The sequence below is a fragment of the Balaenoptera acutorostrata genome, chromosome 17 (genome assembly GCF_949987535.1).
Source record: "Balaenoptera acutorostrata chromosome 17, mBalAcu1.1, whole genome shotgun sequence".
NCBI classification, from domain to species: Eukaryota; Metazoa; Chordata; class Mammalia; order Artiodactyla; family Balaenopteridae; genus Balaenoptera; species Balaenoptera acutorostrata.
This window is the reverse complement of record NC_080080.1, coordinates 37,071,576-37,089,164: the sequence shown is the minus strand read 5'-3', so window position 1 is coordinate 37,089,164 and position 17,589 is coordinate 37,071,576. Positions and strand designations below refer to the sequence as shown.

General features: G+C 42.2%; 1 protein-coding gene across 10 annotated transcripts in view; it reads left to right on the top strand.

The window, feature by feature from the left end:
* VPS13B (vacuolar protein sorting 13 homolog B) overlaps positions 1–17,589 on the top strand; it is a 769,553-nt gene that overhangs the window by 733,017 nt on the left and 18,947 nt on the right. For all 10 annotated transcript variants that reach the window (XM_057531718.1, XM_057531717.1, XM_057531723.1 and 7 more), the window contains 2 exons: positions 10,409–10,527; positions 14,445–15,250. In XM_057531718.1, coding sequence (XP_057387701.1) covers positions 10,409–10,527; positions 14,445–15,250 — 925 coding nt within the window. The remainder of the gene's footprint in view (positions 1–10,408; positions 10,528–14,444; positions 15,251–17,589) is intronic.

Below are 17,589 nucleotides of genomic sequence, written 5' to 3'. Positions count from 1 at the left end.
TCGTTGCTGTGCGCGGGCTTTCTCTAGTTGCGGCGAGCGGGGGCTACTCTTTGTTGCGGTGTGTGGGCTTCTCATTGTGGTGGCTTCTCTTGTTGCAGAGCACGAACTCTAGGCGCGTGGGCTTCAGTAGTTGTGGCACACGGGCTCAGTAGTTGTGGCTCACGGGCTCTAGAGCGCAGGCTCAGTGGTTGTGGCGCATGGGCTTAGTTGCCCCTCGGCATGTGGGATCTTCCCAGACCAGGGCTCGAACCCGTGTCCCCTGCATTGGCAGGCGGGTTCTTAACCACTGCGCCACCAGGGAAGTTTAGTGGGGTCAGCATCATTGCTGTTTTCTTCTCCTATAAGCTCTGTACCATTTACAAAGTGCTTTCACATCCAGTCTCTGTTCTTTCATTCATTTATTCAACCAACTTTTATTGAGGACCTATCAAGGGCCAAACCCTTTGCCCTGAATAATGTATAATTCCCACCTTCAAGGCACCCTCATAGCTAAATAAATGCAGTCGAGTGTAGTAAGCCCTAAGATAGAGGCTTTGATCACTGCAAAAACTCTAAGATAGTCGGGGCAGTAATTTTGATGTTTATGTTACTGATGAGAGGATTGAGGCTTAAAAAGTAATCCACTAGGTGGTTTATAATTAAGCAGCATCAGGCTGGAACCTGGGTCTGCTCACTTGTGGCCCAGTCTCGTTTTTCCTATACCAAGCTAAGAGCACTGTCTGTCCTTTGGAGTCCTGCCCTGTCTACAAACATTTCCACCTGAAAGTTGATGAAAGCACAGGTTAAAAGAGGTTTTCTAATTTCCCTTTTTACCTAGAGCAAGAGTCCCTTCCATGACATCCCACCCTAGAAGACTCCCAGTGTCATAGTCATGGCTTATTCCAGCAGTGACTATGAGAAAGTTTCTGCTTATATCAAGCTGAAAACTATCCCTCTGTAGGATCCATTCATCCATCCTTGTTTAACCTGCTGAGGCATCACAGAGTGTTTACTTCCCCTTTAATAGAGCAACACTACAATCATTTGAAGGCAGATTCAGCATCTTCTCTAACTGTTCCCTTATCCAAGCCAAACGTTTCTGGTTCCTTGAGTCATTCCTTCAGCAAGTGTGATTTCCAGACCCATCACCACCGTTACCCTAGCCTGAACACACTAGTGTGTTATGTTCCCTTTTAAAAATCTGGCAGCCAGAATTACACATACTATTCCAAATGTGGTCTAACCAGCTATTACCTCCCTATGCTTCCATTAATAAATTAGAAGATTGAGTTAGCTTTTTATTAACGAGTTCAGACTGTTTGTTATTATTGAACTCGTGGTCAGCCACATCCCCCAGGTCTTTATCATATGACTTGCTGTACAGTTGACTTTTTTAACCCAATGACAGGACTTAACATTTACCCCCGGTAAATTAAATCTTGTTGCCATTGGCCTAATCCACTTGTTGAAATCACTTTTAAAAAAATTGTGATGCTGTCATCCAACATACTTAAGTATCCCTAGTAGCTTTATGTCATCTATAGATGTGGTGAGCATGCATTCTACATGTTCATCCAAGTCATTAATAAATATGTTGAACAGGACAAGTCCAAGGTCAACATGCTGCAGTGAATCACCAGACACTTCCCTAATGTGTGGGTTCAATCAGCCACTAACACACCAAACTGTACTGTCATCTAGCCCACATTTCTTAAATAAGAAAATGTGTCTAAAAGCACTTTTAAACTATACTGTATAAGATATTTCTTATCTTGCTTGCAAGAATATCATGAGACACTTTGGTAAATGCCTTGATGAACCAGAACTCAAATGTGTAATCCGTCCATTTGGTGCAGATCAGACAGGGGTAACCCTGAGCACTAATGCTTAAAGAGCATGTAGTCATTTTCAGAGATATCATTAGCATCCATCCCAAAATGTTTACATAGAGAAGCAGTTGTCGATCCAAGTGAGAATCTGCCTTTTAAAATGTGTGGTGCAGATGTTTTGGCTTCTTGCTTACTTCAGTCGCCTCCCTCACCCCCCCATATCAGGGCCAGAAGAGATATCAGCAAGTTGACACCCAATTGTAACATCTGCCAAGTATCTTGGTTGAGAGTCTCCTATGTGTTTACAGTTTGTTCTGGTTGAGTCACCATTGCTTCCCAAGATACTCAGGAGTAGGGATTTCCCTAAAATATTTTTCAGTAAGTATACAGAAGGAAGAATTACACCCAGAATATCTGTTATTTTCTTCTCATCCTTATCCAATAGTTCCTACCTTAGAAATTTCCCCCCCTTCTTTTCCTCTCTGGGAGATCTAATTCATCCCCGAGCTTCAGCTACCATCTGTGTCACCCACTCACTCCCAGCTACCTGTCTCAGGCCCCCACATCCCTCCCGAGCTCCAGCTCTGTGTTTCTGGCCACCCACCAGACATCTCTGCCTGGAAGACCTGCAGTCACCTCAAGCCAGCGTCATCATCTGAAACCAAAGGGATCATTTTCCATCCCCCGAGCCAGCTTCTCCTAGAGTCTCTGCTTCAGTTAATATCACCACCATTTTTCCAGTATAAAAACCTTAAATAATATTGATATAAAGTTGTATTGAATGCCTGCTTTATGTCAAGCACTTTACACAAACATTGTCATTAGTCTGCATTGCATCTCTTACAGGTAGATGGCACCTGAAGCTCAGAGAGGTTAACTTGCACAGGGCAAGTGGACCTGGGATGCAATCCCAGGACTGTCTAGCTTCCAAGCCTGTCTTTTTCTGCAGCATCCCAGTACCTTCCTTTCCCTCTCTTCCCCCATTCTTCCAGTAAAGTCACGAAGTTCTGGCAGAAATTCCGCAGATGTGTCTCTGTATCTGCCCCTTCTCTCTGTGACCAGGGTCTACTTCAGGCCTTTTATTCATCATCTCTCTCCCAGATTTTAACAATAGCCCCTTAAAGGGTCTCTCTGTTGTCAGCCTTCCTACCCACAAATCTGTCTCCACAGCTACCACCAGAGTGATTACTAAAACACACAGTCCAGTGCAGAAAAGCCTCTTCACTAGACTGCTTAAGACAAACCACTACCTGCAACCAAGCAGGCTACATCTTACTGCCTTATTCCCTCTGCAGGTTAGCGTTCAATCCTGTAGCATATGGGGAAATCTCTTCTTCCCTTCAAAGTCTAAATCTTGAAGTCTTCCATACTATGATTTTCCTTCCTAAGATATTCTTTTACAAACTATTTGATCTGGGGATATAAGTATATTTTATATTTTTTCCTTCCCAAAATAGAGGGTGAAATGTTTTACAGATTTTTGCCAAAAGTCAGCAGAACAGATGCAATGCCTGATTACCATATCTTCAGATCAATTTGTGGAGGCTGAGACATCCCACAATAGACAAGCTGGAGACCCAGGAAAGCCATGGTGTAAATTCCAGTCCAAGGGCAGGAGAAGATGAAATGAAATGTTCCAGCTCAAACAGTGAGGCAGGAAAAAAGGGGCAAATTCTTTCTTCCTCCACATTTTGTTCTATTCAGGCCCTCAGTGGATCAGATGATGCCCAGCCACACTGGGGAGGGCAGTCTGCGGACTCCACTGATTCGGATGCTCATCTCCTCTGGACACGCCCTCACCAACACATCCAGAAATCATGTTTTAATCTGGGCACCCGGTGGCCAGAGTCAAGTTGACACAGAATTAACTATCAGAAAGGAAGTGCAAATGTGAGGTGGGAGCAAAATGAATCAGGTAAAAGAAAGAGAATTGAAGAGGGATGAAGTCCAGCAAGTGTACTATGATGGGAATTGAGCCCAGTTACAGAGAGAATTAGTACAAATTGGAGGAGGGGGTGGCTTAAGGACTTTTAATAACAGGGATACCCGTTATATAACTGAGCTGCAGTGCTGGGATGCTTTGTAACTGCCTCTTGATTATCCCTGGATTATTCCATATAGTCTATCAGGATAAAAAAGAGAGAAAGAATGGGAGAGAAAGGAAGAGAGATAGACTTCCAAGAATACTTTCAGTTATTTCCTAGGCGTCACCTTGTAACTTAATTACTCAGTAAAATTAAACTGGTGTAATTTTTTTTAATATTGTTTGTTGGATAAAAATATAGTAAATAATCATTTTAATAAAGATAACTGAATATATAGAAAAGCACAAGTTACGTTACACTGTTCCTTATTTGTAATTGTAGTAAAAGATAATGTACTAACTGGGAGGCAGGACCTAGGCCTCAGTGGTTTTCTTATAGCCACAATGTGTAAGAGAAAGTCTTACTGATCTAAGTGCTCTAACACAGACACAAATGACAGAACACGGAGTATTCCCCAAATGTTTTGTGGTTAAAGCAGCAAGTCTCTTACTGTATGTTGCCTATAGCCTTCCACACACATACCCATACTACCAACGTGAAGTGAAGAAAGTAAAAAATAACTAAATGACAGCATCGATCAGGACTGACTAGCTTATTCTGCAATAATAAACAACTCAAAAAAGAAAAATCCCCTTGGCTTTTTATTTAAAAATCAGTCTCTTAATTCATCCTTCCCCTCCCCACCCCAGAGCAGCTCTCCTCCCCAAGATTCTAACCAGTCACCACATCCCACTGGAATTCAGTACTTCTGAGTGATGCCCTCTTAGCCTGGACGTGGCTCCTTTTCATCTGGAGATGCATGAACTCATCGGCTCCCCTCTCCCCGCCAAAACACAGGGCAGGATGACGGTAATAACTCCTCCAAACTGGAAAGAGGGAGACTGAGACACATACACAGCCTCTCACCCATAACAATTCTGAAATTTTTCTGAGCACATGTTGTGTGGGGTTTTATACCTTGGAAACAAGGAATAGTCTTCAAGCCCTGTCTCTGCTCATGGAAGAGCTCTTTTGCCATTGTTCTTCCGGTCCCTGGATCTACCCTCAGAGATCCTCCTTGGCCAACATCTGAAGTTGTATTGAGTCTCAAATAATCAATCACAGACTCTTTTAGTCTAGGTTCATGAATTTATTAGGCAGTAGTAATTTCTCAGAAACTCGGTAGACTGCTTATCTGTTTGATTCCAGAGAATTCCATGTGCTAATAACCACATCCTTGGTCCTTTTAAAGACATATTTCTGTACTATCTTGCTTCCTTACCTCTCTTTGGATTTAGGAGAGCTTCTGTGGCAAAGTTAAACTATTCATCTAAAATTTTTTTCTGAGTCACCTTAACAATTAAGAAGTTTTAACAGTGAGTTCTGATGGCTATACACAGCCCTAAGTCTGAGTATTAATCTGCCTTCATGGTCAAAGATTAAGTTTTATCTCTTACTGTTTGGGGTTAAAAGCATTACTGACTTTGCAAAGCCCTGAATTTCTGGAATCTCTTTATTCTCTTGAATTTCTATTTGCAAACTGGCCAGTTCTTTCCTGAGCTCATTGCTTCTTCATAGTGAAACACATTGCCAGACACAGCCAGCAGCAGCCAACACTCACTACTTATGTTTTGTCTTCAAACCTCATCTTCTAGAGCTACAAATCTATTAGGTTTATAATCTACCTCCCAAGTAATCTCAGACAAGTTTTACTAAGTGTCTTGCCACTTTGTAACATGAATTCCCTTTCTTGTAGCTTTCAATATCAATTTCTACTGCCTACCATTAAGCCAAGGACTCAGATTTTAGGTTTTTGCTGGAACCCTATTTCTATTACCAATATTTCTATCCATTAGTATCGGCTACATTATGCTGCCTATCACGGTCCTGTTTACTTCTTGCTCATGCTACATCCCAGGGTTTGTCATCAGGGGCTCTGTTCTACATGGTCACTCAGGGACCCAGGTTGACAGAAGCCCCATCATCTTCTGTCTGGCTCATTGTAGCAAACCACCCGCAAACCTAGAGGCTTGCAACAATGGTGATTCAGAGGGTTTGGTTTGGTGATTTTTCTGTGTGAGCCTGGGATCACTCATGCAGCTGCATTCAGGTAGAGGGTTGGCTACGGATGAGTTCAGCTGGGAAGTCTGGGCAGCTCTCTTACCACGTGGTCTTTCCTCCATAGGGAGGCTAAACCAGGCTTTCTCACATGGTTGGCAAGAGGGCAAACCCCAAAAAGCAAGCTTTATCATGCTTCTTCTTGAAGAAAATGGACACAAAACTATTGCCCTCATGAAATTATACAGAGACCATGATGGTTAACACCCTGAGGGGGAGAAACATTTTATACATCTCTGCCTTGGAACTTGTAGCTCTTATCTCATTACTTGTGTACTTGGCTTTTTCACCACCCAAGCTGGGAGCAACTTGAGGGCATGATTACTTCTCAGTGCCTACTGCAGTGAGGAGCTCCTTGTAGGCTCACCTTAAATATCCAATAATTGATTGAATGATTAAATGATCAAACCATTAGACCAAAACAAGAATTTATTTTAATTTCTGGGGGACCTGGCACTAATTCCTCTGGCACTTGGGTTCCCAACTCTCTAATCCCTAGAGCTCACATTGTACAAAATGCTTGGTGTTGCAGGTTATTTCTCTACATGTGAAAGGAGACAAGAGTAGGCTACAAGAATTAAAGTCTGCGTTTCTTCCGTTCTAGTGATGAGTAAAAGGGACACCCAGCAATATTTCTCTCCAGGGTCCAGGTTTTTGGCTGGAAGACGTACCTTAAAGGTTTAGGTTAATTTGCTTACTTTCGGAGATCCCTGGGCAGTTAACAGAAACCATCAGCTTGCCTTATCCTTACTATCTTAGGAAGTACACGTATCCTCACTTCAAAACGCCTGCCGATTGCTTTGAGAATGAGCAGTATTTTCCTCTTCTGATCCCCTCCTTCCCTCCTTTGAGGGGTAGTAGTTCTGGTTTCTAACACTCTCTGCTAAAACCCTGGGATGCCCTGAAGTTATGGACAGTCCTTGAGAGGAAGGAATATACATGGGAGCACAAGACCTTAAAAAGGTTTGTGTCAAATGAATAATCCCATATCTGTAAGCCTGGAAGAAAGCAGTTGACTTACTTTACATATCATACAAAATAATAGCTTTTATAAATGTGACTGTCTGTCAAAGAATATCTGTTTGTTTTAGGTTCGTGAGCTGAGCCATTTTTTAGGTTGGCTGCATTCCACATTTTATCATAGTCAAGTTCAGTTTTTATCTTGGAACAAAAAGGCAAATTCAGGATACAGAGTCTTTTGAAACACATCTTTTTGCAAAACAGTCCATTTGGGAAATATATCCATAGAGTATACAAACTGACTCCACTCCTGCCCTCAAGAAGTTGAGAATCTAGTGATTGAGTCTATGATATAAACCAGTGACTGTAATACAAGCAATAAGATTTGTGATCAAACAAAGTATGGTTAAAGTGTTTCAGGAATGTAGGAGTAGGTATCAATCTGAGGAAAGGAATGGAAAAATTAGAGAATACCCTCCTGCAATAAGGTGTCCTTACCCTGTATGTGCAAAGATGCATAGGATTTGGAAAGGATTTGCGTGGGGGGGACAGCGCGTTGTCTGCACAGAGGGTGCTGAGGGGCATTCAGGGACCTAACTAAGCTAGAGAAGTGGCCATAGGATGAAAAAGAAGGCTAGGGCAGGAGTTGGCAGAGCAGGAGATGAAAGTAGGGAGGAGGCAGAGGTAACCTCCAGGTGCCCTGGATGCTGAGGACGCTCAGGATTTCTGAAGGAGGAGCCGTTGTACAAGAGGAAGCCCAGTAACCTTGAAGTCACTTCCAAGGGTGAGAATCACAGACTCCTGTGGTTCTGTGTACACTCTTTCTCGTACCTCTTCATTTGGACAAAATTAGAACACATTCATTACATGCCAGGCAGACACCTAGCTTTGTTCCTTCATCCAGGAATTTTCAGTCTTTCTTCTTTTATTTGCGGTTCTAACAATAATAAAGGGCCCAGACTTGGACTGAATTGATATTGCAAATCATCAGCATCAACATCCCCAAACACAAGGAGGTTCTTGCCCTTACCTTCAGGTAATGCTGGCAGTGAACATGATGTTCTCAGAGTCGTTCTTCAAATAGTTCTGATTTCAAATATTTATCCATTTAAGCAGCATTGGTATTTAATTCTTAAAGGACATCTGTTCTGCTGGCCTGGCACTGGGCTTCTGAGATAGAACTTTTTTGCAGGGGGGGATAGAACTTTTTTTTAAGTCTTAGTCCACCTTCTCATGGAAGAAAAATTAATTTTTACTCCAAGCAAATCAAGTTATCTGACATTCTTGTTACAAGTTATGTGAGGGACCTTGAGGGGACTATAGCATGTCTTGTTGGTGGGTTTTCAGGTATGTTTTTGTGTCCCCAGCGTAAACGGGCATCATTATGGTAGTAAGTCAAAACTCAAGAGCCTGGAAGTTTTTTGCACATTGCATTTCAATTCCTGTGTTTTAGGGGGTTTCTTTCCCACAGAGCTTCATACGCACACATAAAGCTGGCCCATGGCTGGGCTCCAGCCCATAGAGAGTTATTTGTCAATTCCAGAGAAGCAGAGAATGAAGACACTCATGCCCTGTCGTACATCTTTTTTTTTTTCTATGAACCTTACAGCTGGATATTGAAAAATCTGGATTTGATTCTTTTTTTATTCATTTCAAGTCAGCTGAATAGCCTCTACACATGGATATAAAGAAATATAACCGGGAAGTGTTTGTGGTATTGAATCAGAACTTAAGACATTTGAAGCCTCTAAGAGTTTTATAGTGTCTGGCCTTACATTTAGGTCTTTAATCCATTTTGAGTTTATTTTTGTGTATGGTGTTAGGGAGTGTTCTAATTTCATTCTTTTGCATGTAGCTGTCCAGTTTTCCCAGCACCACTTATTGAAGAGGCTGTCTTTTCTCCATTGTATATCCTTGCCTCCATTGTCATAGATTAGGTGACCATAGGTGCGTGGGTTTATCTCTGGGCTTTCTATCCTGTTCCATTGATCTATATTTCTGTTTTTGTGCCAGTACTGTACTGACTTGATTACTGTAGATTTGTAGTATAGTCTGAAGTCAGGGAGCCTGATTCCTTCAGCTCCTTTTTTCTTTCTCAAGATTGCTTTGGCTATTCAGGGTCTTTTGTGTTTCCATACAAATTGTAAAATTTTTTGTTCTGGTTCTGTGAAAAAATGCCATTGGTAATTTGATAGGGATTGCATAAACATAGGCAGAACACTCTTTGACATAAATTGCAGCAAGATCTTTTTTGACCCACCTCCTAGAGTAATGAAAATTAAAACAAAAATAAGCAAATGGGACCTAATGAAACTTAAAAGCTTTTGCACAGCAAAGGAAACCATAAACAAGACAAAAAGACAACCCTCAGAATGGGAGAAAATATTTGCAAACAAAGCAACTGGCAAAGGATTAATCTCCAAAATATACAAACAGCTCGTGCAGCTCAATATCAAAAAAACAAAACAACCCAATCAAAAAATGGGCAGAAGACCTAAATAGACTTCTCCAAAGAGGACATACAGATCGCCAAGAAGCACATGAAAAGATGTGCAACATCACTAATTATTAGAGAAATGCAAATCAAAACTACAATGAGGTGTCACCTCACACCAGTCAAAATGACCATCATCAAAAAATATACAAACAGTAAATGCTGGAGAGGGTGTGGAGAAAAGGGAACCCTCTTGCACTGTTGGTGGGAATGTAGATTGATACAACCACTGTGGTGAACAGTATGGAGGTTCCTTAAGAAACTAAAACTAGAACTACCAAATGACCCAGCAATCCCACTACTGGGCATATACCCAGAGAAAACCATAATTCAAAAAAACACATGCACCCCAGTGTTCATTGAAGCACTATTTACAGTAGCCAGGACATGGAAGCAACCTAAATGTCCATCAACAGGAATGGATAAAGAAGGTGTGGTACATATATACAATGGAATATTACTCGGCCATAAAAAGGAACAAAATTGGGTCATTTGTAGAGACGTGGCTGGATCTAGAGACTGTCATACAGAGTGAAGTAAGTCAGAAAGAGAAAAACAAATATCGTATATTAACGCATATATGTGGAATCTAGAAAAATGGTATAAATGATCTTATTGGCAAAGCAGAAACAGAGACACAGACAGAAAACAAATGTATGGACACCACGGGGCGAAAGAGGGGGTGGGATGAATTGGGAGATGGGGATTGACATATATACACTATTGATACTATGTATAAAATGGATAACTAATGAGAACGTACTATATATAGCACAGGGAACTCTAGTCAGTGCTCTGAGGTGACTTAAATGGGAAGGAAATCCAAAAAAGAGGGGATATATGTATACATAGAGCTGATTCAGTTTGCCGTACAGTAGAAACTAACACAACGTTGTAAAGCAACTATACTCTAATAAAAATTTTTAAAAAAAAAGGACATTTGAAGCCATTTCAATAGTGTTTCTTATTGCTTTTCAATCTGATTTTGAGTGTTCTTTTTGCAGGTTGTGTTCCTGACTGGCTTTGGCTGTGTGTATGTGGACACTGTCCATCAGTGTGGCACAGTCTTCATCACTGTGGCCCCAGAAGGAAAAGCTGGACCTATTTTAACTAATACCAACAGGTAGGCTTAATTAGTATCCCAGTATCAGCAGGGTATGTTTCCCGTTATAAAGTTGTAAACCTACTATTTGCCATTCTTTGTCATCCAAATATATACATTAAGGCTTTTGGTTAATTATTGTATAATCCATAAGGGTATGGTTATTAGCATTAAATTACACCCATAATAAGAAGCAATATATCATCTTCCGTGGGTACCCCTTCCAGTTCTTCTGTGGTGAGTTTAACAAGCTGATTTACAAACTAAGACATGAATCTTAGAATTATACATTATCATTAGCATGAAATGCAAATTAATACTTCTCTATCCACACAACCACCTAGTAATTAGTAATTAGACTTAGCTACAGCAAAAATAAAGTCACCTCTAAGAGCCACATTTTCCCCCGTTCAACCTGAGTGTTGCCATCAGGTTTTACAAATATGAACCAGAGTTATTATCCTTAATTTAAAGGAACTCATATAATTCAGTAGGAATAATATGAAGATAGTCCCTCCTTCCAAAAATTAAACAAGGGCAAAAGACACGAACAGAAAATTCTAGGAAGAGGAAACACAAGTAATCAAAGAAATGCAAATTTAAATAGGATATTACTTACTGAATTAACAATGATGTTCCATCGTATAGAGTCCTAGTAAAAGTGTAAATTGTTACTATTTTCTGGCAAGCACTTTAGCAGTATGTATCAAGGGCTTTAAAATCCCTCTGGCTTGGAAATTCCACTTTTAACAGTTTTAAGAGCTTGAGAGTTAAAGCAATAATTAGAGAAGTAGGCAAAGGTATGCAGAGAGATTTTATCACATTGCTAATTATAATGGCAAAATATTCAGAGTACAAACCCCATCAGCAGGGGAATAGATGATACATAAATGTACCATAAATGGTATATCCACAGAAAAAAGACTTACAGGATTTTAGTGGAATAGAAAAATACATATGATGACTCTTAAATAAAGCAAACAGAATATAAAATTGAACATATAAATATCCTAGTTATGTGCACATACAAGTACATATATGCACACACATTCTCACACATACACAAAGAAAACATTCCTAGAAATAACACTGAAAAGAAAAGAATCAAAATTGTTAATGGATGTGCGGTTATAAGTGATTATTTAATAATTTTCTGTATTTTTTCTACAAGAAGAATATACTTTATAATCAGAAAAATTTTAATTTTTAAAATTTTTATTTAAAATGTGAAATAGTAATATCAACTTTTGTACATTTGTTTAAGCTCCTTTTTTAAAATTTCCTTGCTTTTCATATATGGTTAAGAACTCATTAATTTGGACCTTGCCAAATTATCATTAATTTGAATTTGTAATATCTCAAACAGGTTGGGTAGACTATTTCCTTTGCCCAGAAGTGTTTGTAAAAAAAATTAATAGTGTAACAAAACCGGAGACTAAATTTTGACTTGCATAGCCCAAAATTTCAAGCCCACACGACAATTTCAGGAACGTTTTATCTAGGGCATTAGGAGGGCATTGTTATGACAGTAGCAACAATCCATGCATTCAGTGGTAGAAATAGGAAAGGAACAAGGATTTGCTTGTATTTCCTTAATTCATTTGTTCAGCAAATATTTTTCAAGTGCTTACTGGATGCCGGTGCTCTTGTAGGGATGAGGATACACCAGTGACCAAAACGCCCAAAATCCCTGCTCCCGAGGAGATCACATTCTCATAGGTGGGGAAAGGGAGGACAGAGAATAAACGTAATAAAAAAGGAAATTTTATGGTTCAGTAGAAAGTTGGAGTTCTGCAGGGATAAGAACAGAGCCTGGGAAGGACTAGTAGTACCTGGGCACAGGGACAGAGAGAGTGTAGTTTTGAAAAACTGGTGTAGGTAAGCCTCACCAGGAAGTTGACATTTGAGCAACTTGAAAGCAGCGAGGGGGTTAGTAATGTGGTCATCTGGGGGTGAGCTTTCCAGACAAAGGGCACAGCCAGTTCAAAGGTCGGAAGCAGTGTGCCTGGCGTATTGGAGGAGCAGGGAACAGGCCAGTGCAGGCCAAGTGTAGAGGGTGAACAGGAAGGCACTAGTGCCTGGGGTCAGGGAGGGAAGGGCTAGAAGGAGGGGACACGTCGTGTAGGGCTTCGTTTTACTTCTGAGTGAAACCAGGAAGTCATTGGAGCTTTTTGAGCAGAGAAGTTACATGATGTGACCTAAATTTTTAGAAGACCATTGGCAGCTTTATTTTTTTAAGTTTATTGAAGTGTAGTTGATCTACAGTGTTACAGTGTTACAATGTTAATTTCTTCTGTACAGCAAAGTGACTCAGTTATACACATATATATTCTTTTTCATAGTCTTTTGCATTATGGTTTGTCACAGAATATTGAATACAGTTCCCTGCGCTTTTGCAGTAGACTATAGAGAAGCACAGGAGGAAGCAGGGAGACTGGTCAGGAGACTATTACAGTTATTCACACTAGAGGTGGTGATGGCTTAGGCTACACTGTCAGGGGAAGTGGTAAGAAATGGTCAGATTTGGGACGTATTTTAAGGAAAAGCCAATGGGATTTCCCTGGCGCATTGGATAAGGGTTGAAAATAGAGGCATCAAGGAGGATTTCCAAATTTTTGGTCTGAGCCCCTGGTAGGATGTGGTTGTCATGAACTAAGATGAGAACGACTGTATGTGGGATTGGGGGTGAGATCAAGAGTTTGACTACAGACGTGACCACTTGAGATGTCTTTTGAGACGTGTAAGTCACTACTATGTGGATGGGCAGCTAGAAATACAAGATCAGAGTTCACAGGGAGTTCTAGGCCGAATATGTGACTTTGGAAGTCATCAGCATATAGATGCATGTCAAATCGTAGGCCTGGATGAAGATCTCCAAGGGGAGTGAGTGGAGATGGGAAGAGAAGAGGACCAAGGGCTCAACCCTGGGCACCTTAACTTTAAGAGGAGGGTGTCCCATAGGTGCTGAGTGACCAGACGTACAAGAGCTGAGAGCAGACATGCAAAGAAAGTTTTTCCAGAAGGAGGAAGTTATCGACCCCGTCAAATGCCATTGTAGGGTGAATGAGTCACAGACTAAATGCCCGTCATTTGATTTAGCCACATGGAAGTCCCTTGGGGGCCTTGACGAGACTTGCTTTGGTAGACGAGTGGGGACAAAGGCCTGCCTGGAGCAAGGTTAAGAGAAAGTGGAAAGTGAGGAATAGCAGACAAGGTGTATATGCTTTGGAGTTTTTATGTAAAGAGGATCAGGAAAATGAGTGATAGCTAGAGGGGGACATAGAGTTACGAGAGGGATTTTTTAAGACAAGAGAAATAAGAGCATGTTTATAAGCTGCTAGTAGTGAAGAAAAAACGATACAGAAAAGGGGTGAATTTCTGGAGAGATGACCTTGACGGGAGTGAGAGCCCAGTGGTTTAGCGCACGTCAGAGTGGCTCGCGATGGACAGCTCAGCTCTAAACGTGGCGGGGGGAGCAGAGCACATGGCCTGACACGCTGGTAGCTGGGCTGTTGTAGTGTGGGCTCGTGATGAGTTTTCTTCTGCTTGCTGTACTTTTCCAGCATAAGGCATCTTGGTTATTTTATTATGACTTTCTGCTTTGTGATGATCATGACAGAGAATTAGTGCACAAAGAACTAGAGGGATTTGAGAATAAAAAATCTGGTGTTGATAAGGGAAACATGATACAGCAACACGACAAGAACTTGTAATAGTCCCTTTGGGAACATTTCCCAATACTGTTGGAGTATGACCGGCTCTGTCCAGACACAATGTACTGAAAGTTGAGTTCTTATTTGTTTCTTACGAGAGTCTGATGGGACGTCAGGAGGTGTTTAATAAGGCACTATCATTAAAAACTAAGACATTAAGGAAGAAAGGGAGGGAGGAAAAGAAAAGCAGGGGAGACTCATTGTTCTTTTCCCTTTCTCCCGTAGAACTCTGGAGAAGATTGTGACATTTAAAATGTTCATCACTCAGTTGAGCCTGGCGGTGTTTGATGACCTCACCCACCACAGAGTATCGTCTGAGCTCCTGAGACTTACACTGGACAACGTTTTTCTCCAAATAGCCCCGGTGGCTGGTCACGTCCCTGGGGAAGAGACGACCACCACCCTCTTTCACCTTTACTGTGTGGAGGTCTGCTGTAGGGACCTGCAGTTGGACAACCAGCTATATAACAAGTCCAATTTCCACTTCGCTGTCTTGGTCTGCCAGGGGGAGAAAACAGAATCTATTCAGTGTTCCAAGATGCAGAGTCTCCTTACGTCCAACAAAGATTTGGAAGAATACAAGAAAAACTGTTTCATCAAACTCTGCCTCACCTTAACTGAGGGCAAGAGCTTCTTATTTGATATTAACGAGTTCAGTTTCGAACTGAAACCTGCCCGCTTATATGTGGAAGATACATTTGTCTACTACATCAAAACTTTGTTTGAGACCTACCTTCCTAGCAGCAACCCGGCCGGTCACCCCGTGGCCTTCGCAGGTGGGAAACAGGTGTTGCCTGTGCAGGTCAGGCAGCACGCCAGGGCCCTGGTGCATCCTGTGAAGTTACGGAAGCTGCTGATACAGCCGGTGAATCTCCTCGTCAGCATCCACGCTTCCCTCAAGCTGTACATAGCCTCCGACCACACCCCGCTCTCCTTCTCAGTGTTTGAAAGAGGCCCCATCTTCACCACGGCCAGGCAGCTCGTCCACGCCCTGGCCATGCACTATGCCGCGGGGGCTCTCTTCAGAGCAGGTGAGGACACAGCCAAGGGGCCACGATGAGCCAGAGCCTGAGCAGAAAGGAAAGGCTTTGGGGTGGGCTTACTGACTTCAAGACATAGGGAAGCAGCTTGGTGGGAGGTGAAGAGCACAGCCTTTGCAGTTAGACAGTAATGGATTTGAATCCAGACTCTGCCACTGCCGGCTGTGAGGCCTTGGGCAAGTTATTGAACCTCCCATATCTCAGTGTCCTCATCCATAAAATGGGTTTTAAGATTTTTGACAGGAAAAAGTGGAAGTATGTAAAGTACCCTGAATTTTGGTTGGCACTTAATGAACACTCAGGCAATAGTAGCTGTTATATTTGCTGTTATATGACAGAGTTTTAATCCCATTTAGCAAACGCTTTTTCAGCTCCTTGCAGGCACAAGGCTCTATGTTAGGGCACTAGTGCGGCCAGAAAAACCAGCCCAGGCCCTCAGGTCCTGGGCCTAAAAGAAATTCAGTTCTGGGTTGTTAGCTTTCTTCATTACAGTCCATGAATAGCTCCAGGTGAGAAATTCAGAGGATTTGTGTGCTCGTCAGAGGCATAAAGAGCCTTCTATCTACCCAGCGCAGCCCTGCCTGTCTAGACAGATGGCAAAGAGAAGGCTGTAGGCATCTCAGCCTCTCCACAGGCCTGAGCCCGGGGCGGGGGGAGTCCGCAGGGGGTGCTTTGAACATGTGTACAAAATGTTGTATGGGGAGCGCTGTGCACTGAAGGTTGCTTTGGAGACCAAGTTGTCTCCTGATACCCTATGGTGATTGGCTTCGGAACACGCCTTCTTGACCTAAATTCACTCTAAAGTGGTTTCAGTCTGATAATCTGGCTCCTCGCATTCCCATGCATTCCAGCACCCGACACCAAACAACCAGAGTGGGTCTTGCAGCCCCTTCTGGTAAAGAGCATGGAGGTCTTCCTTTCTGAAAGTAACAAACAAGAGACCTTGGTAATGTTGTACTTGGTGGGTACATTCCCATATAAGGTAACATTGTAGCAGTGACTGACCCATGTAGTTGCCCTACTGCTAAGATTACATTTTCTCCATAAAGGAATTCATAGAGTTAGAGCGCTACCCAGAACTCTCAACTGAAAAGGGCAAGATCAGGGGAGGGCCCTGCCCGGGAACTGTTGTTTTGATAGCTTGTACAACAATGAAGAAAATATTTCCCTCTTGCTAGGATATTATTTAAAAACAAGCAGCTACGATTTCAAATTTAATAGACGGGTATATTAAAAACCTACTCTTTCAGGCAGTTTTTGTTTTTAACCTGAGAAGCATGCCTGTAGGTTACTGAGCTCTGCTCTGGAGCCTGGGAAGGAATAAGCTTCCCGTCCGTCTGGTCATCACATTAGGCTGAGGTGTGGGGAGCACCCATCAGAGTAATGAGCTGGCAGAGAAACCCCAACTGTGACCACCAAGGAACCACGTCCCTGCAGCCTATGTGCTAAAAATGATCTCTCTTTGTTTTGTTTTTCATGAGCTTTCACAAGAACATTCTGTTTGGATTTTTTGTAATCCACCTAAAAGTTCTCTAAGCTGTTGTCCCAATCTCATTATATGCTGAGACAAGAAATTCTGAAACAGAGGGCCAAGTTTTTAGGCCTGCTGGGAATTCTGTCACTAAAGGCCTGCAGACAATCTGAAGATTATCTGGAGGAAAGCAGTGATTTTTGAAAGAGTTGGAAATGGGAAGATGGTAGGAGGTTACCCCCGGGTAGAAGCATCTTAAAGAGAATGTACTGGCATTCTTGTAGAGGAAAGGAAAGGGCTGGCCTGGGAGTGGGCAAGTTGCCTCTGCATCTCACATGGGTCAGTATTCACCCACTGGACTTGATTAAAAGGTTCCTCGTTGGGATGACTGAAATACCCTGACCTCATTTCTAGGGAGGTACTTGTAGAGGTTTTAACAGTAAAGTAGTTAGAAATGAGTAACAACTGACCCTATTTGAAGAAAAGAATGTGGGCTCTGTAATTTCCTGGGGTCTCCCTCTACCTCCAAGGCTCAGTTTGATGGGAAGCCAGACAGGCACTTGTTTTCAACAAAAGTTTGGAAACAGGTAAGAAAAAGATACATGTGCTTTTGGAGGGAAATAATTAAAGAAGGAATGCCCTCAGATGCTTTGGTCCTTTTCTGGCCATCTCAGATGCCACTGAGAAGTAGCGCTGGTCCACACGTAGCCTTCCCATCAGCAGTGAACCTAACCCAGGAGAGTCTCCCTCACCGTCCCGTAGCCGGGGTGAGGGCTAGAAGGTGAGGCTGGGTGCTTTCCACACACCCTGTGCCCCGCTGCCCTGGCCTGAATGGGCCCATTGTAGAGTGAGTGGTCTT